General features: G+C 44.7%; 1 protein-coding gene across 1 annotated transcript in view; it reads right to left on the reverse strand.

Annotated features, from left to right (window-relative positions):
* The window catches only part of LOC123142616 (protein NRT1/ PTR FAMILY 8.3-like), a 125,044-nt gene that overhangs the window by 7,154 nt on the left and 91,503 nt on the right, over nt 1-26,387 (reverse strand). The window contains exons 4-6 of the mRNA XM_044561451.1: nt 25,015-25,340; nt 23,253-23,288; nt 1,874-1,885 (exon numbers count right to left, since the gene is read on the reverse strand). Of these exons, the coding sequence (XP_044417386.1) occupies nt 1,874-1,885; nt 23,253-23,288; nt 25,015-25,340 (374 nt within the window). The remainder of the gene's footprint in view (nt 1-1,873; nt 1,886-23,252; nt 23,289-25,014; nt 25,341-26,387) is intronic.

A 26,387-nucleotide genomic window follows, 5' to 3' on the forward strand; every position in this document is an offset into this window, starting at 1 on the left:
CCAGCTATTCTAAACTTGCTAAGATTGCTGTGAAACAACAAAGGGCCCTTGAAAAGGTTCAAAACATGCTAGACAAAAGTGATGATATGTTGGGTGAAGAAATGGAACGCACTAAAACCTTGACTAAAAATCTTCAGAGACTTCAGACTAGGTATGACAACCTTCAAGGTCATCATAACACTCTTTTGTCTGATCACGAGAAGCTTTCTTATGAATTTCTTCAAAAAGGCAAGATCTAGAGAAGCTAAAAGTGAGTTATGAAGATCTTCAGAAGGAGCGCAATTCATTACCTGCTCAACAAATCAGCGGTGCTCAGGAAGAATTTGTTCCTCCATGTTTGAAATGCATTGAACGTGAATCTGCTAATTCTTCACCTGAATGTTCAAATGCTTCTAATGCTACAAATTCCTCAATTGTCTCTGCTATCATTAATTCCTCATCTGAGGACATTGCTAGTATCACTAACGATGCAGGGCTGAAGGAATTGTACATGACAGGCATGTACAAAAGCCTCAAAGGGCATCAGACTCTTTGTGATGTGCTTAAAACGCAGATCCTCAACAGAAACCCTAGGAAAGAGGGTATTGCCTTTGAGAGGAAACTCAATGCTGATGGTACATATTGGAAGCCTGAGCAGTAGCCCAAAACCTCATGGGTTGCTGCGAAGGGTCCTCCAGTTGATCCATCTAACTTATCTGGTTTTACATGTGAATCTCCTCATTCTTCTGATGAGTCATTTGACTCCAACTATAAACTGTTCAAAAATCAGAATGGTGAAGTATTTGCTAGATATGTTGGCACTAACTGCAGGAACTGTTCTCCTATGAAGAAAATCTGGGTTCCCAAAAGATGCCTTGAAAGTCTTCAGGTGAATGTCCTCATGACACCACCTGTGAGGAATAGGAACCCCAGATCAAATTCTTCATATGGACCAAATTCTTCATATGGATCCAAGTCCTCATACGGACCAAATTCCTCACATGGATCAAATTCCTCAAGAGGATCAAAGTCCTCATATGAACATCATCGTGCTAACAACTCTGTTTCGCAGGGAAGAGCCAAGGGCTATGAATATGAGCATTATTCTTCTAATCATTATGTTCATAAGTCTCGAAGAATTTCTCTGCTTATTGATATGCTTACCCTAACTTCTCTTATGTGAAACGAAACGGATTGTCTGCTATGCCACCTTTCTCATATGGAGCTCGCAGAGTGATGAACTCTTTGCCACCCCTTCAGATGTGGGTGGTGAAGAAAAAGAACTAATCTCCTCTGCAGGGTCAGGTCTCCAGACGTACTTGAACGTCTGAAGAATTTGCTGGAGACCTGAAGTGTGCCTGAAAGGACGCAGGCTAATCCTGAAGAAATGAACTTTCATTTCTCACGTCCTCATACTGCGTGCCACATCATCAACAGGGTATATCTTCACAAATTCTTCAAGAAGACTGCCTATGAACTCCTCACTGACAAGAAACCCAATGTGAGTTATTTCAAAGTCTTCGGTGCTAAATGTTGGATTAGAGATCCTCATCACAATGCTAAATTTGCACCGAAAGCACATGAAGGTTTTATGCTTGGTTACGGAAAGGACTCGCACACCTACAGAGTCTTCAACGCCGTTCTTCACAAGGTTTTTGAAACTGTAGATGTGCGGTTCGATGAAACTAATGGCTCGCAAAGAGAGCACCTACCCTCTGTGATGAACCAACACCTGAGGAAACTATCAAGTTCAAGGCTACTGAGGATGTCATTCCTACTGAAGAATCTGCTGAAGAATTCATTCGAGAACATGAAGAACGTCGAGCTAATGCACCTGAAGAAATTGCTGAAGAAAATGGTGCTGAATAAAATGCTGATCAAATTCCTTGACGACAACCTACTCATCCTCGCGTTGCAAAAGAAGTGCAAGTTGAGAAGATCATCGATGATATTGAAGCACCAGGTCCTCTCACACGCTCAAAAGCTTCACATTTATCTAACTTTTGTGGGCACTATGCTTTTGTCTCTATCTCAGAGCCCACTAAGGTAGATGAAGCATTTCTGGAGCCTGAGTGGATTCAGGCCATGCAAGAAGAATTACATCAGTTCGAGCTCAACAACGTTTGGGAACTGGTCAATCGTCCAGATCCTCGCAAACACAATATCATTGGCACAAAGTGGATCTACCGCAACAAGCAAGATGAAAATGGCCTTGTGGCGAGGAATAAGGCACGGCTAGTAGCTCAAGGCTACACACAGGTTGAAGGAATTGATTTTGATGAAACTTTTGCACCTGTTGCTAGACTTGAAGCTATTCGCATATTACTTGCTTATGCTAACCATCATGATATCACTTTATATCAAATGGATGTGAAAAGTGCATTCCTCAATGGTAAGCTTGAGGAAGAAGTATATGTTGCTCAACCCCCAGGTTTTGAAGATCCTAAGCATCCCGACAAAGTCTTCAGACTAAATAAGGCCCTCTATGGCCTCAAGCAGGCCCCTCGGGCGTGGTATGATACTTTGAAGGAATTCCTCATGAAGAAAGGCTTCAAACCCGGTTCACTTGACCCTACTGTTTTCACTAAATCATATGATGATGAATTGTTTGTATGCCAAATATATGTTGATGATATCATGTTTGGCTGTACTGACCAACGTTATAGTGATGAATTTGCCTATATGATGAGTGAAGAATATCAAATGTCTATGATGGGAGAGTTGAAATTCTTCTTAGGTCTTCAAATTCGTCAACAGCGCAATGGCATGTTCATATCTCAGGAGAAATACCTCAAGGATGTACTGAGGAAATTCGGCATGCAAGATTGCAAAGGCGTCAAAATTCCTATGCCCACAAATGGCCATCTGTGCACTGATGAAAATGGTATTGACTTCGATCAAAAGGTATACCGCTCCATGATTGGTTCTTTATTGTACTTATGTGCATCTAGGCCAGATATTATGCTTAGTGTTTGCATGTGTGCCCGATTTCAAGCTACACCGAAGGAATCACACCATAAGGCTGTGAAGCATATTCTTTGAATGTTCTTTGAAAAGGACACTCATCCTAACACTTATGCAAAATTGATGACTTAGATGTGCAACACATGAAGAAACGTTTTTCTTCAATCAATGAAGAATAACACTCTAAGTGTGAAGAAATTAATGAAGAATTTGATTCTCAGAATCCTACGACAATTGTACGCGGTGTCTGAAATCATCATTCTTATACAGTGGGTCACGCCACCACAAAAGTTGAAAATCTTCAATTTAAGTTTTTTCTCAGTTTTGAAATTCCTCAGTTGTTCATATTCTTCAACTTTGCAAAATCTTCACTGTTTCCGTCGTTTTTCTTCATTGGCTATATATATGAGTTTATGTCCTCTACAACATTGACTTATGACTAATTCTTCAAGTTGGTTTTTTCTGCTAAGTGAATGTGATCGGACCCTTCCCCCTCTATGCTATACTCAACCCAATCTATTCACAAATTCTTCATGTACGTTCTATTTGAAACTCGTTCAATATCTTCACTGTGTCCTTGTCAGCTGAAGAATTTGCGAACGGAACTTTTAACTTATTTTATCCAAAAATTTTGGCTTTGCCGCTCAAACGGTTCCGCTTCCCACGATATACTTATCTATTCACCCACGATCTAACACAATCTCCAGTTCTTAGTACGTGGGTGACACATGTCATGCGAATGAGAAGGGTCAGGGGCACGTTCGTCCAATTTCTTCGGGCGAACCTTTTTCACCGTGGCTATAAGTACCCCCTCTCCCCTTCCTCACTTCTTTTACTCCGCTCGACCTCTCTCCCGCTCGAGCTTCTCAAACCCTAGCGCCGCCGCTACATCATCATCGCCGGTAAGGAAGAGCTTCACTGCCTCGGCCTCCTCGCCGCCGTATTCACGCCGGCCGCGGAAATCTTCACTCCGCCGCCGCCGTAGCCGTCTTCCTCCGCCAAGTTCGGGCGTGGAAGATCTGCACAGACGAGCTTCACTTCTCCACATCCCAGTTCGTCGTGTTCTTCGTCCAGGGTAACTAAAAGTTACTTTACTGCCCTCTTTGATTCAAATGTTTACTACAAAATCTTCAAAGGTGTTTTTCTTCAAATCCTCAGACACTAAACACCTCACATGTCATCTGTTCTTGATTCATTTCTCTTAGCATCATTTTTCTTCAAGATTCCTCAATTGTGTGGATCTTCGATCTATACAACTCTGGAACCTAAGACAAAGAACGCTTAGTGAAATTCTTCAAGACTCATCTGGTCAAATTCCTCAAACTTGTTCTTTTTGAAAAACCTTCTGAGAACGCATATGACCTCTCCAAATTCCTCGCAACTATACTCTGTTCACAGGTACTCATGTCTGCTGCTGAATCACTAGGTTCTCATCAACTTAACTCATTTGCAGCGTTCCTTGAAGAAAAGTTGCATACTTCTTCAGAGAGTTCAATTGTTCAAATTCCTCAACTAAAGAAAATGGCTAATGAAAAGAGGCCACAGAAAGGAGGAAAGAGGCCTGAGGTCAATACTGCCTTTGAAATCCCTGAGGACATTTATGCTGGGTACTGCACACCCCCTGAGGAAGATAAAAATCAGCGCAAGGTGCGCATTCAGAGGATAGAAAGGAGATGGGCAAAAGAGTGGAGGGAGTACAGGTATGTGACTCCAAAATACATGAAGAAATTCGCTGTTACTCCTCCATGCTCAAGACCTCCATTGGCACCTGGCCAAGAGGCAGATCCCACTAGCATCAAGCGCGGTGAGGAATTTCCTGAAGAATGGGCCAAGCGCCAGGCCAAGTTGGCCAAACAGGCTAAAGATGCAGTGAGGAAATTCAACGAAGATTCCACTGCTGCTGCTACTGAGGCCTCTGTAAGGCCGAAGAAATCCATGGCAAAGAAGCCTGCACACAAGCCAAGTGCCTCGTCTTCGATGCCCTCACGACCAATTTCCTTATCCAAGCCCTCACGGCCAATTCCTCAAGCCGCTCCTGCTCCTCCAAAGTCCTCAGCTGCTCCGACAAAATCCTCAGCACCTGTGCATCTTGCCATGTGCCAAAGGACTACAGGCATCTCCATTGCCTCAGGAGCTTCAGCTAGTTCCTCAGCTGCACCATATTCTTCAACAGGACCCTCTCTGCTGAAGACTAAGACCACTGCAGGACGAGGCTCTCGCCCAAGTCCTCAGAAGAAGCAGGTCGCCTTCCAAGTACCGTCTGAAGATGACGAAGCTGATGATGAAGAACTTGCTAAGATCATCAGAGACAGGCAAGTCAGGGCCGCTAGAGCCAAGGGCACAGAAGTGCCACTGCTTTTGGATCCAAAGCTGATCCTCGACTATATTGATCTCTAGCACAAGGACCCAAACACTCCTATGCCTGATTTCAAGTTGACACCTGGCCAAAGTCACATGCTGACCCATTTCATCAGTGAAGAAAAATGGAAATATGAGAAGGCAAGGCAACTCAAGAAAGCACAGTACAGGAAGGAGAAGTTCCTGAAGAACAACGTTGTCTCTATGACAACTGATGAACTCGTAAAGCTCCAGTCTGAAATCAAAGTCCTCAGCGATGATTTCAACGCTTACTATGCTGATTGGGAAGGAGCCAAGGTAAGGTTCGTCAATCTGACGAAGACACTCACTTGAAATGCTGCTGCCCCTGTGCATATTGAAGTCACTCCAGCTGAAGCATCTGCTCAGCCAACTGAAGAACATGCCAGCACCGCTGATGACAATCAAGCTATTGAAGACAATGTGAGTTCCAGGGCTGATGACTGCATTCTAGCCGCTGATGAAATTCCCAGGGCACCCACTTGTGGTGCGCCTGAAGAAAATGAAGAGGTCAGGGCAACTGCATCAGTTGTGCCTGAAGAAACTGCACCAAATTCCTCTGCTCCACCTGCGCCTACTCCAACTCCAATCCTTCCATCTGCATCAGATGTGAAGAAGACCAAGGCTGCAGAGCGTGCAGCAGTGAAGAAAAGGAAAGCATCAGCTTCTTCTGCTCCGAAGAAAATGAAGCTTATGACCAGCTCTTTTGCAAACCCGATTGATGCTGTTCCACTCTCAACCATGCCATCAAAGGACCTTGTTCCTTTTGATGAAGAATATGTGATCCCTAGCGGATCTGATGAAGAAACTCCTTCTGCTGCTACGTCAGAGCAGATGGATGAAGAAATTGAAGTGGATGAAATCCCTTCAACCCCAGTTGTTTCCTCGCCTGTGCCTCAGTTTACTGCTGAAGAGGCCGGCGTTGAAGAAATTGAAGATGAAGATGTGGACATTGGCTGTACCACACCTGTGATGAATGATGACTTTTGGGAAAGTCAGCACCCCAATTCTCCACTCTTCACTCCACTGCAGCAAATTCCTCAGTCCCCAGTCACTACAGTTCAAATGGGATCTGATGAAGCTCATGAAGACATTCCAGCCGCTAGTGCTGAAGAAACTGAAAATGAAGAATTCAAGAACCAGGCTGCCACTGAAGAGGAACCAGAAATTCCTCAGCCTGAAGAACCTGAGATTGCGATTCCTGAGGTTGTGATGCAACTCACTGACACTCCTCTGCCCAAACCAAAGGATCCATTCTCCAGGAAGCAAAAATTCAAGACTGATGCCTTCTTTGGCGAGCATGTATTCTTCACTGATTACAACCCTTATGACTCTGCTCGCATAAGGAAGAGGCGTTTCTGGACTGCCAGCCAGGCAAATTTCTATTCCTCAGTGCTGTTCGACAAAGACAAAGTCTTCGATCATGAGCACATTCCTCACGTGGACATGGAATCTCTGCCGTGCTTCGAGCCAGTCCTCAGTGTTCTTCACGACGCTGGACTGTTAAATTTCTGCACTGACATCTGTGATTGGAATGAAGAACTTATTCTTCAATTCTATGCAACGCTGCACATCACCGGAAATTCTGAAGATGTGAATTCATGGGTGCTGGACTGGATGTCTGAAAACACTCACTACAAGGCACCAGCTACTGAATTGCTTCGTGCCTTACCTCTCAGTCCGCCCCTTGAAGGTGCTTGTTGCGTCTACAATGAACCTGAGCTAACCGATCACTACATGCAAGTGCTGATGAAGCCTTTGAAGCCAGGTCAGACCTCAAGAACAAAATTCCTTGTGAAGGAATTGCTGTATGTGCCTCGGACTGTCTATCGCATTCTGACGAAGACATTGAGTCCAATCAAGGGCCACGACTCAAATGAAGAAGAAGTCGTTGGCATCATGAAGAATCTGCTTTTCAATATCATTCATGGCATTCCCATCAACTTCCATGATTTCTTCATGAGGACTCTGGCTAATGTCGCCATGTCACCATTTGAGTTGAAGCCTTATGCACCTTGGATTATGAGATTCATCAGGACAAGGTCTTCACTCAACTATAAAGCTGATACACTGAACCATTGCAGCTACTTGCCCCCAATTGAAGTCCTCAAACGGACATTTTCCTCAGCTGATGAAAAGGGCAAGGCTACTGCTGTAATTGATGAAGGCATTCGTCCATTGGATGGACAATTTCGCAAGGCTGCATCCTACTCCACCAATGATGACTCTGCCACCCATGACTCTGCCGCCAACGCACCCAAGCAAAATCCTCAAGGCACAGCACCCAGGGTGATGACTGACCGTGAGCTTCTCCTCAGTCTTCACCAGAAGGTTGATCGCAATCATAAATGGGTCAAGCGTCAGTTTGGTTCAATTCTTCACAACATGACTGCTACCCACAATGCAGTGAAGAAAAACCACTACTACCTTCATGAAATCCTCAACCGCACCTGGGCTGTTCTGTCTCAAGTCTATAGTGAAGAAGATCTGAAGACAATGGGTCTCAAGGACGATCTTGACTGGGTTGCACCTCCTCCGAAGAAGTACAAGAAGGTCAAGGTTCCTTCCTTGGTGGCCAGCTCCTATTCTTCATCACGTGACACTGATGAACATGAAGATTTGGACGACACTGCGGCAGGCCCTACTCCAACAACCGACCCCAACAACGCTGACGCTCCTTCATCACCTTGATATTCTTCAGGGGTGTTAGTCCTCATTTTCGACCCTTTTGGTCATTTGATGACAAAGGGGGAGAAATTTGAGTTAGTCTTCAAGCGGGTCTATCTTATATGGGCGTTTTTTTAAGTTGCAACTCTCGTTCTTTTGAAGACTCTGCTGGATCGAGTTGTAAACTTAAACTCTATGGTGACCTGATACTTTTGTTGTTTCTTCTGCATGCTTATTCCTCGTTAATGTTATTGCACGCATGCTGAATTACATCAGTCACCATATTTCATCATGCATTTCAAATTCTTCATATATTATGTCAAATGCGTGTATGAATTACAAGATATAGGGGGAGATCTCCATGATTCAACTCTTCAAGTGTGCATTGCTTCAAAAGCAAATTCCTCACTATGCACATCTTCAGGGGGAGTTCTTCTATATCTTGCAATCAAATTCCTCAATATCAGTATTTACACTTCATATGTTTATCCCCGTTGAAAACTTAACCTATATTGTCATCAATCACCAAAAAGGGGGAGATTGTAAGTGCATCTAGTGCCCCTTAGTGATTTTGGTGTATTGAAGACTTATAGGTTAAGGGACTAATGCGTTTGTGAGTGTACACAGATCTATAAGTCTATGAGGAGTTTGATATTTACAGAGAAAGTCGACCCCTAAAAATGAAGTTCTTCGACTGAAGACTTTGGATTTCTGAAGACTTTCTGAAGACTTTGAAAGTGAAGAAATTGGTGTGACCTTGAAGACTTGGTATTCATTTGAGGAATATGAAGCGTGAAGACTTTTGTTTTCGTAGTTTCATTTTCTCTTTCTTGAGTCATAGGAAACACCGTACTGTTAAAGGGGGTCGAGGAAATACTAAGGAAAATTTCCATGTGATGCTCAACTCAAAATCCTACACCTACCAATCCCTTCGAGTGAAGCCATTGGAAATCTCATACAGTTCAGTCATATTCTTCAGTGACAGAGACGAAGTTCTTCTGGTCTCTGAGGAATTTGTTCTGACTGAGGAGTTAGGAATTCGCCAGTGCGGATTGCCTACACAGTGAGGAACATGATAGCCCTGAGGAATTTGAACCTCAAATTTCCGACCGTTGCTGTGCTATGCGCCAGCTGTCCCAAAATATCTACCCACCTAACGGTCATATCATTGAAGGGCATTTATGTCTTATCATGCGGGCTGCTCCCTAGGCTATAAATAGCCGCCCCTACAACCACTAGCTGGTTGGCTGCTCCGAGAGAAACTGACACTTGTCATTTGAGAGCATCCCATCCTCCGAGGACTTTGAGCGAAAATCATCAAGTGAGGAAAAACCCCAAACCCAAACACCTACAAACCCAAAGTGATTGAGCATCACTGAAGAGATTGATCCTGCGTGGATCCGACGCTTGTTACCTTTGAAGACTGTGCTTCTTCCAGACGGTTAGGCGTCATGGTCTAGAGCATCCAAGAGGAAACTGTGGATCGCCGAGTGACCGAGTTTGTGAAGGTTTGGAAGTCACCTGAAGACTTACCACGAGTGATTGGACGAGGTCTGTGTGACCTTAGTTCAAGGAGAATACGGTGAGGACTGTGTGTCCGGGACTGGGTGTCCTCAGGTTTAAATACCTAGCCGCTCCAACCAGACGTACAACCGAGACAACAGTTGGAACTGGTCTACCAAATCATTGTCTTCACCAAGCCAACTGGTTCTATTTCCTCAACTCTTTCATTTCCTCATTGCTGTGTTGTGCAAATTGTTCATATCTGTGTTTGAAGAATTTGACTGAAGACTTTCTCAATTTCCTCAGTCTGTTTGTGTTCATCCTGTGTTATCCTGTGTTTACGCTTTCTGTACTCTGTGCTTTTTTTCATTTCATCATGATGACTATGCTTGTGTTCTGCTATGCATACTTTTGAGTACTTATTCCGTTGCAAGTAGTTCTTCGCTAAGGAATTTCCTCACCCACAAATTCCTCAGTGAAGAATTTATAAAAATCGCCTATTCACCCCCCTCTAGTCGATATAACGCACTTTCAATTTTTTACTATTCTACTAGCGTATCCCCTGCCATGCAAGAATTTTTTTCTTGGATAAGATAGGTTTCAATCACATGAATACTATGGAGGTAAAGAGAGTTTACTTGAAGACCGAGCATGGTTATACCTTCGACGTCAAATTATACAATGCAGACACCTACACCTATTTTGAATGCAAAACTTGGCAAGCACTATGCAAGGCTTATGCATTTGAGCCTGATATGGTTATCACCTTTGATATTCGTCCGAAAGATGATACTGAAGGTAATAGAGACATCTGGGTGGATGTGCAGACGCCTCCAGTTCTACCATTATGTGAGTTTCTCAACCATATTTATGTCTTCGATATTGTTTATTCAAAAATAGTTGACAACTAATTTCTGTTGACAGCTTATTTCTGTAACGCCCACGATGCGGCTATATCTCCCACGTGTCGAGGCACGACTTAGAGGCATAACTGCATTGTGGTTTTGTCGCAAGAAGGGTCATCTTCACACAATCCCATGTAATGAACAAGAATGGGATACAGAGTTGGCTTACAATTGCCACTTCACACAATACATAAATAAATCATACATCAATCAGAGTACACACATAGGTCCGACTACGGAACCAAAATAAAAGAACACAACCCCAAATGCTAGATCCCCGATCGTCCCAACTGGGCTCCACTACTGATCATCAGGAAACGAAACATAGTAACAACCAAGTTCCTCGTCGAACTCCCACTTGAGATCAGTTGCGTCACCTGCACTGGTATCATCGGCACCTGCAACTGTTTTGGAACTATCTGTGAGTCACGAGGACTCAGCAATCTCACACCCGCGAGATCAAGACTATTTAAGCTTATTGGAAAGGATGGGGTAATGAGGTAGAGCTGCAGCAAGCACTAAGCATATATGGTGGCTAACATACGCAAATAAGAGCGAGAAGAGGAGCAACGGAACGGTCGTGAAGCTAGCAATGATCAAGAAGTGATCCTGAACTCCTACTTACGTCAAACATAACCTAAAAACCGTGTTCACTTCCCGGACTCCGCCGAAAAGAGACCATCACGGCTACACACACGGTTGATGTATTTTAATTAAGTCAAGTGTCAAGTTCTCTACAACCGGACATTAAAAAATTCCCATCTGCCACATAACCGCGGGCACGGCTCTCGAAAGTTTATACCCTGCAGGGGTGTCCCAACTTAGCCCATTATAAGCTCTCACGGTCAACGAAGGATATTCCTTCTCCCGGGAAGCCCGATCAGTCTCGGAATCCCGGTTTACAAGACATTTCGACAATGGTAAAACAAGACCAGCAAAGCCGCCCAATGTGCCGACAATCCCGATAGGAGCTGCACATATCTCATTCTCAGGGCAACACTGGATGAGACATCCTACGAGTAAAACCAGACCTCGAGTTTCCACGAGGGGGCCCCGCAGTCTACTCAGTTCGGACTAGCACTTAGAGAAGCACTGGCCGGGGGGGGGGGGGTTAAAATAAAGATGACCTTCGGGAGCGCGACTCCCAAGGGAAAAGAAATAGGTGATAGGCAAATGGTAAAACCAAGGTTGGGCCTTGCTGGAGGAGTTTTATTCAAAGCGAACTGTCAAGGGGGTCCCATAAATCACCCAACCGTGTAAGGGACGCAAAATCAAGGAACATAACACCGGTATGACGGAAACTAGGGCGGCAAGAGTGGAACAAAACACTAGGCATAAGGCCGAGCCTTCCACCCTTTACCAAGTATATAGATGCATTAATTAAATAAGAGATATTGTGATATCCCAACATATCCATGTTCCAACATGGAACAAACTTCATCTTCACCTGCAACTAGCAACGCTATAAGAGGGGCTGAGCAAAAGCGATAACATAGCCAAACAACGGTTTGCTAGGAAAGGTGGGTTAGAGGCTTGACATGGCAATATGGGAGGCATGATATAACAAGTGGTAGGTAGCGCGGCAAAGCAATAAAGCGAACAACTAGCAAGCAAAGATAGAAGTGATTTCGAGGGTATGATCATCTTGCCTGAAATCCCTCTAGGAAGAAGAACGAGTCCATGAAGAAGACAAACGGATGTAGTCAAATGAATCCTCACAACTTCGGAACGAAACCGAAGGTAACGAGAGAAGCAACCCGGAAAGAAACAAACAACATAGTAAACAACCACCACATACACATGGCATGACGCATAAGCAAGTATGATGCATGCCCGATTTAATGAGGCATGGCATGGTAAAATGCAACAACCAATACTACAAATTAAGTGGAGCTCAATATGCAACGAGTTGCGTATTGACAAAACAGCACATCAATTATTTAGTTCGCTCTTGCTTATGCTACTCATCAATATGAAATGTTTTTAAACATGGCAAAAGGTGAAGCATAACAAAACTACCTATTTTGGCAAGTTTAAATGAGGCCGGATATAACAAACGACAATTCCGGAAATTCTCATATGCATATTTTAGAGTTGGTACTGTTCTGCCATAACACAATTTTAATGTTGTTAAACAGCAAAATAAAGTGCACCAAGTTAATCTATGCATTTTTCTACCCAATTTACATATAAAGTTTATTAAATTCCGAGTTACGGTTATTAAGCTATGAAATAAATCATTTTAACATGGCATTCGAGCAAATTTAAACAAACTGCAATTTAAACATTTCAAACATGGATGAAAGTGGAAAATTATGAAACTAGATGAAATTCTAAGCATTTTACATGTTTGAATCATTTTAATCCGATGCACGGTTGATGAGATATTAAATGCATGAACATGGAGGGTTTCTCTGTAAAACTGCAATTCCCTGGATAATTAGCAAAATCGCAGATTTGGGAAAAAACGTACGCGGGCCGAATCTGGCTAGCCCGATAGTGCAAAGGAGAGGCTGGGGGCTGCTCACCCTGGGCCAAGGCCCGGCTGGAGAGGAGGAGGCCCAAGCGACGCAGATCTGGGCTTCGGGCGTGCTTGCGGCCCAGGAGGCTGGCCATGCTGGCGCGGTCGAGGACGGGGTCAACGCGGGCGAGGCGCTCGTCTCCTCGTTCATGAAATAGGGGATCAAGCAGCAGGAGGAAGGAAGCGGCGGCGCTGGAGGGTGCTGGTGGCCGGATTCGGCGATGCGGCGGGGGCAGACAAGGTCCTGGAGGCGCTCGGGCAGAGGTGGGGGAAGTCCATGGCGCTGGAGCCTTCTCGGTTCTCGCGCACGACGCACAGGCAGAAGGCTGCAGCGCTACAAAGAGAACTGAGAGAGGGGATGAGATCTGAGTGGAGGAGGAGACCGAAGGAAGGATAAGGGCGCGCTGTGGGACGGCAGAACTGACCGGATCCAGGACAAGGACGCGATCTCCGGCGAAAGAAGGTGATTCCCGACAGTGGCGAGCTCCGGTGGTGGTGCCACGGTCTACTGCTGCTCCTGCGTGAAGAACACAGGGAAACGAGGAGAGTTTAGCACCGGGAGAGAGAGGGACGACGAGGGGGAGGCAAGGGACGCCGAGGCTTGGCCTAGTCGTGGTCGTGGTCGCCGGAAGGCACGTTGGATCGGGAATAGCGGCGAGCACGAGGGAGCGAGAGGTTCGCGGGGCCTCTGCTTGCGGGAGGCTGGGAGCAAGGCTGCGGGTTGGCTCGGGATGGATCTGGGAGGATCCCAAGGTGGGAGGCGAGTGGGTGGATGGCTGGCGGCGGGTGAGGGGATTTGGTGGATGGGACAAGCCTCCTAAAAACTAGGTTTAGGCTGTTTAAATAGCTAGGTGGACTAGCTTAAGGCAAAACGGACCCTCCGATCAAAATTGAACGGTTGAAAAAATAGGCTGTGGAGTCCAATAAACAAAACGGAGATGTTTTATAGATGTTAGGGGATGATCCGGACCCAATGGTAACGATAGTCCGGTTCGGGTTCGGGGAAGTTTTCGGACACGGGCGAGGGGTCGATGCACTGTGCAGAGAGGTTCAAATGGCCGGACAACAAAAGAACAATCGGTCTTGATAAAGGTCAACAGAGACGAGGAAGAAGCGGCAACTATCAACGGGTGCAAGTTTTTTTTGAGAACATGTGATGCAATGCTCATGATGACATGATGAATGCAACAAAAAAAATAAAACACACGGCGAACACGAAATATATGGAAGGCGTCTGGAGCATCAGTCTCGGGGCGTTACAACACTCCACCACTATGAGAGGATCTCGTCCCTAGATCTAGGATGGCACCGGAGAAAAATGGAAGGGGGAGAGGTAAAACAAAGTTGCTTCGTTGACAAACGAGTGAAACCACGAACCTTGAGAGATTGAGCGAATTAAAAGATAGAATACAACGAAGATGAACAAAGTTGAAAACAATCCGTTAGAAAAGGGGAACAAGGAACATTACGGGAACCTTGTAGGTTGAAGGACATGAAACAAGAGCTTAACGGATCAGAAGGAATATGAAAGCACACCGGTAGAAAAGAGAAACAAGGAACTCCATGTGAACCTTGGAGTTTGCAAAGCTATGAATGACGAGAACAATGGACGAGAAGTACATGCAAGCACTCCGGTTGAAATGAGATGTACAAGGAACGATAATGATCAATTACGATAACACTCCGGTTGGAAATGGAAGGCATAGAATATGAACTTGGCAAAAAGAAAGCACTTGGATGAGACTCCGGTTAGAAGAGGAATGATAGACACAACACTCCAGTTAAAACAAGATAAAGAAGGAATAAGAATGATATAATCTGGACAGCACTCCGACTGAAAATGGAAGGAATTAACATGAACTTGAGAAGATGGGATGATACTTGATGAAATCAACAACAAACTACCTCCGGAACTATTGAAAAATGGCACAAGGGGTAAGAAAGATTTCAGACAACACTCCGGTTGAGAAGGTAGGCAAAACTTGACAGAATGGGAAGAACTTGAAAAGAGGGCACGACACTCTGGTTGGAAATGGATAAGCACGAAAAGAACACGGTCCTCACAAACCGAGAAGATGAGTGAAGAGAGCAACATCACAATGCCTCTGGAAGAAATAAATAATAGAAGATAGATCCTTGGAATAAAGAATGGAGAAGAAAATGACAACTTCTGCCACAAATGAGCTTGGAAAGCATCTTTCCAAGAAGGTTATAAGGGAGTTGTTGGGAAATCAACAATGAAAAGAACAAGCTTGTTGTGGGCTTATGGAACACATCTAAAAATTATGAGGTGACAACCCGCCACTAACGGAAACAATTGCTTGCTTGAGATCAACGAAGAGATGAAAACTTCTCTCGCCGAGAGGATAGGAGAAAACTTGGATCATTGATAGACACCACAATTAGCAACATTCCTTCGAGAAGGCTTTAAGTGAAATCTATACTGAGATAACTCCAACAAAGAGATTGGTGGATTTAAAATATCTCATTCTTGACGACATGAACCGCGAACGGAAATTTTCAAGAATGACATAACACCATCTCAAGAGATAAGGTAGAAAGAATTGCACTTCGGAATGCAAGATGAAGAATGCTTGAACTCCTCAAAACAAAACATGTGTTGAGCACCATGTTTATTTTAGAGTATAGCTTGACGGATCTTGACTCCGAGAGAAATCTTGAAGAACAATTGAAGAATGAAAGGAATCCTTGATGAACCACCATGTAGAGCCTCCATGAAGAACTCCGGTAATAAAAGAATGATCAAACGAAAGGGAAAGTTGAAAAGAACTCCGGGAGAATCCTTGCAATGATTAGATGAAGCTTTGAAATGATATAATTGAAATAACTTCGAGCTACGGAAAGAAAAGATGAACAACTTGGAACCGAGAATTTGATATCATGAACAAACTCTGGAAGAAGGAATTAATCACTTGGAGGAAACAAGAATAAGAATTACATTACGCGTATCCTTCACCAATTTAGATTGATGACAAGCAACGGATTTGCTATACTACTTATTCTCGTAGAAAGGATTAAGATAGATATAGCACAAACTTGAATAGGGTCTTGATGGAACCACCGATGGGATTTGGGAACAACGAATGAATTAATATGATAAACAAGAAAGAGAACTCTTGAACAAACCACCGTAAGAATTGGAAATGAAAGAAGTAAAGGGATGAATCACCGGTAAGAATTATAAAAAACGAAGATACTTCAGAGAATTTAGATACATCAGAACGCAGAGATCATGAACTGTTTAGAGTATATTTGAACGATGCACCGGTAAGATTTTTGGAGAACGAGAGCTGAAAGCTGGAATGAATAATTCTGAGATGATGGGCTCCGGAGAATCAAACTGAAAAGACTCCTGAAATGCTCCGGATGGGTGAAAAGAATTCTCACAATCGAAAACAATTATGAGAGGATGGCATCAAACTAGAACCATGCATCTTCAAGAGAATGGACAAGATTCAAGAGAAATTCTTCTTCGTTCTTCAAATTTTGAGAATGATGACGAGAAACACCACCATGAATTTTTAGGCACTCTGGAATGAAAATTAGAAAGGCTGAACCAACGATGAAAAGAATTTGAAAGATCTTGGAGAAAGACATTTGACTGATGATAAATCATTCTTACGTCAAACTTTGCAATGAATTTGAGAATAACTCCGGAAAGAATTAGGTAAGATCCTGGGAAAAGACCTGTGGGTTAGGGCCCACTCAAGAGAAACACCGTTGAACAATTTAAAAGAGAGATTGCGCCGGTTGAATTAAATGGCTTGAATGAGATAACAACCTCGAAATAGCTTGAACGGATCTTGAATGAAAACACGAATCTCCTGAGATATCTTCAACACTCCGGAACACATGGAAAGCGAGAGGTGAATGATTAAGAGATACACCGGCATGAGAAAACATTTGAAATGAGAAAAGGAATATGATCAGCACCGAAAGCTTGAATTGAGTCCATCGAAGAAGAAAAGAGAATGATGAACTTGAAGCTCTGTTAGTATCTTCCTGAGAATCACCGGATAAGAACATTGACGAAAAAGGATGGAGAGACTTCACATCCATAAGATGGATACATGATTAAGAAATCGGAGTCCTTGAAGAAAGAGGGTGGGAGGGCGGGAAAACAAAGGCAACTTGGGGCAGATGGAATAAACACCGTTGCAAAGAACTGAGAATTGATCTCGTGAATGTTGAAATGATCAGATCCACTTGAAGAGAAGAACGTCGGTTGGAAGAGAATTGGCATGAGAATCTCGATGATCAAGAAGGCTTAGTATCCACATAGAAATATGGGAACACCGCTTAGGGAAGGTATGGAATCAACACTTGGCATTGAAGCAACTCGAATACCTCAAATTAAAACAAAACAAAGGATTGGCTCGTAGAATAAGCCGGAAACAAACATATGATAGATCCCATATCGTATCATGTGTGTGTTGGAAAGATATCCTACGAGATACTTGAATTCCCACTTATAAACTCCCGAGATTTTCTGGTTATGCAATCTGGTGTTGGGGATACAGGGGACGCAATATATCTCACCCAAACTAACAATACCAAGATCAAGTTGTATCCATCCTTCAACACATAACCAAGAAAGCTTCGGAAATCGTGTACCTCAACCTTCGAAAAGCATCCGTTATACGAGTTATGGCAATACTCCCGAACTCCCGCCCCAGTACTGGGTGGCGTCGAGGTGATCTCACCAACAACTGCATAAAAGAGATTTTCGATGTCAGCGAAACTCAGGTATTCCAGAACTGCAACGATAAAATTGTGACGACAACACCTCGGAGCTCAACTCCCCGGGACACTGCCACAACCCCTAAATGTCAGGACGCACCAAGAACAATGTTCTCGTCACAAAACCATCGGAACAATTCCAAGATACCCGTGTGATCCTAAATTTTTTTAGTGAAATTTGAGGAGAGGAAAATCAAAACATCTACGTCAGGAGACCTCACCAGAGCGACGAAGGGACTGAGAAGTAAAAAGAATCCTACTCTCCGATATATATAATCCTAAGACTCAAACCATTTTGTTCTAGACTCAACAACGCCAGCGATTCGATCAAGAAGGGGGCTGATAAGTCGGGGATGGCTCTGATTACCAACTTGTAACGCCCACGATGCGGCTATATCTCCCACGTGTCGAGGCACGACTTAGAGGCATAACCGCATTGTGGTTTTGTCGCAAGAAGGGTCATCTTCACACAATCCCATGTAATGAACAAGAATGGGATAAAGAGTTGGCTTACAATCGCCACTTCACACAATACATAAATAAATCATACATCAATCAGAGTACACACATAGGTCCGACTACGGAACCAAAATAAAAGAAGACAACCCCAAATGCTAGATCTCCGATCGTCCCAACTGGGCTCCACTACTGATCATCAGGAAACGAAATATAGTAACGACCAAGTTCCTCGTCGAATTCCCACTTGAGCTCAGTTGCGTCACCTGCACTGGTATCATCGGCACCTGCAACTGTTTTGGAAGTATCTGTGAGTCACGAGGACTCAGCAATCTCACACCCGCGAGATCAAGACTATTTAAGCTTATAGGAAAGGATGGGGTAATGAGGTGGAGCTGCAGCAAGCACTAAGCATATATGGTGGCTAACATACGCAAATCAGAGCGAGAAGAGGAGCAACGGAACGGTCGTGAAGCTAGGAATGATCAAGAAGTGATCCTGAACTCCTACTTACGTCAAACATAACCCAAAAACTGTGTTCACTTCCCGGACTCCGCCGAAAAGAGACCATCACGGGTACACACACGGTTGATGTATCTTAATTAAGTCAAGTGTCAAGTTCTCAACAACCGGACATTAACAAATTCCCATCTGCCACATAACCGCGGGCACGACTCTCAAAAGTTTATACCCTGCAGGGGTGTCCCAACATAGCCCATTATAAGTTCTCATGGTCAACGAAGGATATTCCTTCTCCCAGGAAGATCCGATCAGTCTTGGAATCCCGGTTTACAAGACATTTCGACAATGGTAAAACAAGACCAGCAAAGCCGCTCGATGTGCCGACAATCCCGATAGGAGCTGCACATATCTCGTTCTCAGGGCAACACCGGATGAGACATCCTACGAGTAAAACCAGACCTCGAGTTTCCACGAGGGGGCCCTGCAGTCTACTCAGTTCGGACTAGCACTGGCCCGGGGGGGGGGGGGGTTAAAATAAAGATGACCCTCAGGAGCGCGACTCCCAAGGGAAAAGAAATAGGTGATAGGCAAATGGTAAAACCAAGGTTGGGCCTTGCTGGAGGAGTTTTATTCAAAGCGAACAGTCAAGGGGGTCCCATAAATCACCCAACCGCCTAAGGGACGCAAAATCAAGGAACATAACACCGGTATGACAGAAACTAGGGCGGCAAGAGTGGAACAAAACACTAGGCATAAGGCCGAGCCTTCCACCCTTTACCAAGTATATAAATGCATTAATTAAATAAGAGATATTGTGATATCCCAACATATCCATGTTCCAACATGGAACAACCTTCATCTTCACCTGCAACTAGCAACGCTATAAGAGGGGCTGAGCAAAAGCGATAACATAGCCAAACAATGGTTTGCTAGGAAAGGTGGGTTAGAGGCTTGACATGGCAATATGGGAGGCATGATATAACAAGTGGTAGGTAGCGCGGCAAAGCAATAGAGCGAACAACTAGCAAGCAAAGATAGAAGTGATTTCGAGGGTATGATCATGTTGCCTGAAATCCCTCTAGGAAGAAGAACGAGTCCATGAAGAAGACAAACGGATGTAGTCAAACGAATCCTCACAACTTCGGAACGAAACCGAAGGTAACGAGAGAAGCAACCCAGAAAGAAACAAACAACATAGTAAACAACCACCACATACACATGGCATGACGCACAAACAAGTATGATGCATGTCCGATTTAACGAGGCATGGCATGGTAAAATGCAACAACCAATACTACAAATTAAGTGGAGCTCAATATGCAACGAGTTACGTATTGACAAAACAACACATCAATTATTTAGTTCGCTCTTGCTTATGCTACTCATCAATATGAAATGTTTTTAAACATGGCAAAAGGTGAAGCATAACAAAACTACCTATTTAGGCAAGTTTAAATGAGGCAGGAAATAACAAACGACAATTCCGGAAAATCCTCATATGCATATTTTAGATTTGGTACTGTTCTTCCATAACATCATTTTAATGTTTTTAAACAGCAAAATAAAGTGCACCAAGTTAATCTATGCATTTTTCTACCCCATTTACATATAAAGTTTATTAAATTCTGAGTTACGGTTATTAAGCTATGAAATAAATCATTTTAACATGGCATTCGAGCTAATTTAAACAAACAGCAATTTAAACATTTCAAACATGGATGAAAATGGCAAATTATGAAACTAGATGAAATTCTAAGCATTTTACATGTTTGAATCATTTTAATCCGATGCACGGTTGATGGGATATTAAATGCATGAACATGGAGGGTTTCTTTTCAAAACTGCAATTCCCTGGATAATTAGCAAAATCACAGATTTGGGAAAAAAACGTACGCGGGCCGAATCTGGCTAGCCCGATAGTGCAAAGGAGAGGCTGGGGGCTGCTCACCCTGGGCCAAGGCCCGACTGGAGAGGAGGAGGCCCAAGCGGCGCAGATCTAGGCTTCGGGCGTGCTTGCGGCCCAGGAGGCTGGCCATACTGGCGCGGTCGAGGACGGGGTCAACGCGGGTGAGGCGCTCGTCTCCTCGTTCGTGAAACAGGGGATCGAGCAGCAGGAGGAAGGAAGCGGCGGCGCTGGAGGGTGCTGGTGGCCGGATTCGGCGATGCGGCGGGGGCAGACGAGGTCCTGGAGGCGCTCGGGCAGAGGTGGGGGAAGTCCATGGCGCTGGAGCCTTCTCGGTTCTCGCGCACGACGCACAGGCAGAAGGCTGCAGCGCTACAAAGAGAACCGAGAGAGGGGATGAGATGTGAGTGGAGGAGGAGACCGAAGGAAGGATAAGGGCGCGCTATGGGACGGCAGAACTGACCGGATCCAGGACAAGGACGTGATCTCCGGCGAAAGAAGGTGATTCCCGGCAGCGTCGAGCTCCGGTGGTGGTGCCACGGTCTACTGCTGCTCCTGCCTGAAGAACACAGGGAAACGAGGAGAGTTTAGCACCGGGATTGAGAGTGACGACGAGGGGGAGGCAAGGGACGGCTAGGCTTGGCCTGGTCGTGGTCGTGGTCGCCGGAAGGCACGTTGGATCGGGAGGAGCAGCGAGCACGGGGGAGCGAGAGGTTCGCGGGGCCTCTGCTTGCGGGAGGCTGGGAGCAAGGCTGCGGGTTGGCTCGGGATGGATCTGGGAGGATCCCAGGGTGGGAGGCGAGTGGGTGGATGGCTGGCGGCGGGTGAGGGGATTTAGTGGATGGGACAAGCCTCCTAAAAACTAGGGTTAGGCTCTTTAAATAGCTAGGTGGACTAGCTTAAGGCAAAACGGACCCTCCGATCAAAATCGAACGGTCGAAAAAATAGGCTGTGGAGTCCAATAATGAAAACGGAGATGTTTTATAGATGTTAGGGGATGATCCGGACCCAACGGTAACGATAGTCTGGTTCGGGTTCGGGGAAGTTTTCGGACACGGGCAAGGGGTCGATGCATTGTGCAGAGAGGTTCAAATGGCCGGATAACAAAAGAACAGTCGGTCTTGAGAAAGGTCAACAGAGACGAGGAAGAAGCGGCAACTATCAACGGGTGCAAGTTTTTTTTGAAAACATGCGATGCAATGCTCATGATGACATGATGAATGCAACAAACAAAATAAAACACACAGCGAACACGAAATATATGGAAGGCATCTGGAGCATCGGTCTCGGGGCATTACAATTTCCATTCAAGCAAACATGTCCGACGCTTGGTAGACAGGACCGTCCACTGTGCCGGGGCTGAACTAAACTGCGAGGAGATAAGTCATTATGTTTCATGGCTTGAGGATCTTGATGCTATCAAGAGAAGTTATTTTCCTGGACTTAAAAATCTTAGTACTCAAAATGTGCGACCAATAGTGTTTGTATTGAACTACGGTCACATCTATTTAGGAAAGATGGTAAGATTTTTACTATTTGTCCTCAGTGCATCTTTTGCATACATTATTTTTCAAGCTAAACTTCATTGCTAAGTATGTTACTATACGATGTTCTTCAACAGGGACTCTCGATGACAGTTGTGCCTCAGTGGATCGGTACTAAAGGTCACATGTCAATGGTTAGCTTACGGCCAAGACATCCTACATTGCACAAGAGTGCATTCAGGATTTCTACAACCGAGGAACGCTTCATAGTGAAAGACTGGAGCAAAATTGTGAAGGATCGCAGAGAAGTACTAGTGGGGAGCAATCAGAAGCGCAGCCCACGATTAGGAGACAGGTTCATCTGCATGCCCCAATATGATGAATCAGGAGATCTATACATGTTCTATGCTATTTTACTAGAGAGAGAGAGCAACAGGAGTTATTAGCTAGTTCATGCTCTTAGTACTTGTCCTCTCATGTCCGTGTTCTTCGTCCTGAACTTAATCTCCAAGTGATTTGCTTTTGTGGTCTTATGAACGCTTATAATCTCATGACTCGATGATATCTTTGCTTCTGGTACGTACAAGTGAATGTTTCTTCTTTAAGCTAGTGTTGGTGGTGATTAGATAGCGGTAATGAATATAATGATTAAATAGTGGTAATGATGACTATGTGATTAGTAGCTAGCTAGTACTGTTGTTGGTGATGATATGATGCAAGAGTTTTTATATTAATATGATGATGATGAGTTATCATTTATGAAAGAAACTGCAGATTAGTTTCAACTAGATGGACCCTAGCTAAGTGATCAGGTATATGCCATATCCATATTACTTGATCACTTAGGACGTCCTAAGTGATCAAGTAATATGGATATGGCATATACTTGATCACTTAGCTAGCTAGGATCCATGCATCTAGTTGAAACTAATCTGCGGTACTTTCACCTAATGATTTAACAACTCATTATAATGTAAAAACAATCTCTAAATTAAATTGAATACACAAAATTAAAGGAAAAATAAAAAATAAAACCAAAACCCCCCAAACCTTCAGTACTGGTTGGTGTTACCAACCGGTACTAAAGGTCTCCCCGCACCCGGCCCTGGCTCGTGCCACGTGGTGGCACTTTAGCGGCGGTTCGTGTCGAACCGGTACTAAAGGGGGGACCTTTAGTCCCCACCCTTTAGTGCCTGTTACAGAACCGGCACTAAAGGCCCTTACGAACCGGTGCTATCTCCCAGTTCTGCACTAGTGAGAAGCTCCTCAACGCCGGCACGATCACCTTGTTGTAGAGGATCACCCATGTGTCGGGGAACGCAGTAATTTCAAAAAAATTCCGACGATGACGCAAGATCTATGTGATGCATAGCAACGAGAGAGGAGAGTGATGTTTACGTACCCTCGCAGACCGAAAGCGGAAGCGTTATGACAACACGGTTGATGTAGTCGTACATTTTCACGATCCGGCCGATCCTAGTACTGAAAGTACGGCACCTCCACGATCTGCACACGTTCGGCTCGGTGACGTCCCACGAGCTCTCGATCCAGCTGAGTGTCGAGGGAGAGCTTCATCAGCACGACGGCATGATGATGAAGCTACCGGTGCAGGGCTTCGCCTAAGCACGGCAACGATGTGACCGATGTGGATTATGGTGGAGGGGGGCACCGCACACGGCTAAGAGATCAATGATCAACTTGTGTGTCTGTGGGGTGCCCCCCTCCCCCGTATATAAAGGAGTGGAGGAGGGGGGAGGGCCGACCCTCTATGGCGCGCCCTGGAGGAGTCCTACTCCCACCGGGGACTCCCCCTTCCCTAGTTGGACTAGGAGAGAAGTAAGGGGGAGAGAGGGAGGAAGGAAAGGGGGCGCTGCCCCCCCTTCCTAGTCCAATTCAGACCAGACGAGGAGGGGGCGCGCGGCGTGCCCTGGCTGCCCCTCTCTCTCTCCACTAAAGCCCATTAGGGCCCATATACTTCCTAGGGGATTCCGGTAACCTCCTGGTACTCCGGTATATGCCCGAACTCTCTCGAAACCTTTCCGATGTCCAAACATAGTCGTCCAATATATCGATCTTTATGTATCAACCATTTGGAGACTCCTCGTCATGTCCATGATCATATCCGGGACTCCGAACTATCTTTGGTACATCAAAACACATAACTCATAATACAAATCATCATCGAACGTTAAGCGTGCGGACCCTACGGGTTCGAGAACTATGTAGACATGATCGAGACACATCTCCGATCAATAGCCAATAGCAGAACCTGGATGCTCATATTGGCTCCTACATATTCTATGAAGATCTTTATCGGTCAAACCGCATAACAACATACGTTGTTCCCTTTGTCATCGGTATGTTACTTGCCCGAGATTCGATCGTCGGTATCTCAATACCTAGTTCAATCTCGTTACTGACAAGTCTCCTTACTCGTTCCGTAATGCATCATCCCGTAACTAACTCATTAGTCACATTGCTTGCAAGGCTTATAGTGATGTGCGTTACCGAGAGGGCCCAGAGATACCTCTCCGACAATCGGAGTGACAAATCTTAATCTCGATCTATGCCAACTGAACAAACACCATCGGAGACACCTGTAGAGCATCTTTATAATCACCCAGTTACGTTGTGATGTTTGATAGCACACAAAGTGTTCCTCCGGTATTCGGGAGTTGCATAATCTCATAGTCGTACGAACATGTATAAGTCATGAAGAAAGCAATAGCAATAAAACTATACGATCATTATGCCAAGCTAACAGATGGGTCTTGTCCATCACATCATTCTCTAATGATGTGATCCCGTTCATCAAATGACAACACATGTCTATGGTCAGGAAACATAACCATCTTTGATAAACAAGCTAGTCTAGTAGAGGCATACTAGGGGCACTTTGTTTTGTCTATGTATTCACACATGTACTAAGTTTCCGGTTAATACATTCTAGCATGAATAATAAACATTTATCATGATATAAGGAAATAAAGTAATAACTTTATTATTGCCTCTAGGGCATATTTCCTTCACCATGTCATGACGCAGATCACCTCGAGGGAGGCCAGCGACGCCGCGGGCACTGGCACCGACAGGATGGTCATTTCCATGGCGCTGCCCTGCTGCACGAACGTGGTGTTCATCTGCGAGAAGGCCGATGATACGATGACGATGGTGATCCTTACGGGCAGCAGGCGGAGGAGGATCTTGACCTCCTCCACCTGAGTCACGGTGCACAGCTTCCACGAGGTCGCTGCCTCCAGCCTCTCCTCCATGCCCAACTGCGTGACGATGGCCGCCTTGTCGAGGAACTTGAAGTCACTGGTGTGTGCGATCTTGGGCTGGGGCGAGTCGATCTTGGGCTGGTGTGCTATGAATTTGAACTATGTGTTGTTTCGTATTTTTTCGTATGTGTTGTTTCATTTTTTTCCAAGCACCGGCAGGTCGTGCGTGCTGAATTTTCTAGCGCCTGCTGGCGTTACATCGGCGCGCTAAATTTTGCAACGCCTAAAAAAGCAAACAACATCTCCGCGCGTGAAAACGCTATTTTAGCGCTGTAAAAAAAATAGCGCGCCGCGCAACCGCGCGTTTGTTGGAGATGCTCTTATGAGGCTGATAACGAGGCACGAGTTTTCTTTATCCAGATTGATACTAGTAACCAGGACGTTAACTGAAAACAGACAATGTCAGCCAATTCGAACACTTCGTGCCTGATTGTCTAGTGTAGTTCTAAAGAAGATGACTCGCCTAGTGTAGTTCTTACTCTTCCCTTAATTAATTGGAAAAGATACCAAGGCTGTTGCTTTTTGTCAAATCTCCCCTTTTATCATATTGCGCCAAGTGCAATGTTCCTCGTATATAATGTATAGTACTCATTGTGAATCTGTTGGATCTGACGATGTGCCTGCACATCAGAGTTTGTGCTTCTTACCTCTTCTGAATCTGACAATTGACTTCATCTCTAGCTACCATTGTACTTCATCTCTGTATCTAATGACTTCATCTCTGTAGCTATACTAAACTAAACAAGCACTGCCATTTTAGGCTAGCGCGCATGGTTGCATAGTGGGGATTACGTACTAGACTCTTACGCGTCATTTCTGAAGATGTCCACGGAATTTGTAGTTCATCCAACAGTTTTTTTAGAGCACGCGAAAGGCGTGCCTTAGCTTTATAGAAGGGCAGAAAAATATTTACAAGCTATTACAAACCGCAAGCATCACCAAAAGGCGTGCCTACATCCTCCTTGACCAGCTCCTAAGCGACTACTCACAAAAGTGTAGCACTCCACTCCCTCTCGCTAAATCCCATAATTGGCGTTCCCTGAGAATGTTCCTGGCCGTATCTAGTTCATTACACATGTTGTTCCTACCAAAAACCCTACCATTCCTCTTGAAAGTGCTAGTTAT

The sequence above is a fragment of the Triticum aestivum genome, chromosome 6D (genome assembly GCF_018294505.1).
Source record: "Triticum aestivum cultivar Chinese Spring chromosome 6D, IWGSC CS RefSeq v2.1, whole genome shotgun sequence".
Lineage (NCBI taxonomy): Eukaryota > Viridiplantae > Streptophyta > Magnoliopsida > Poales > Poaceae > Triticum > Triticum aestivum.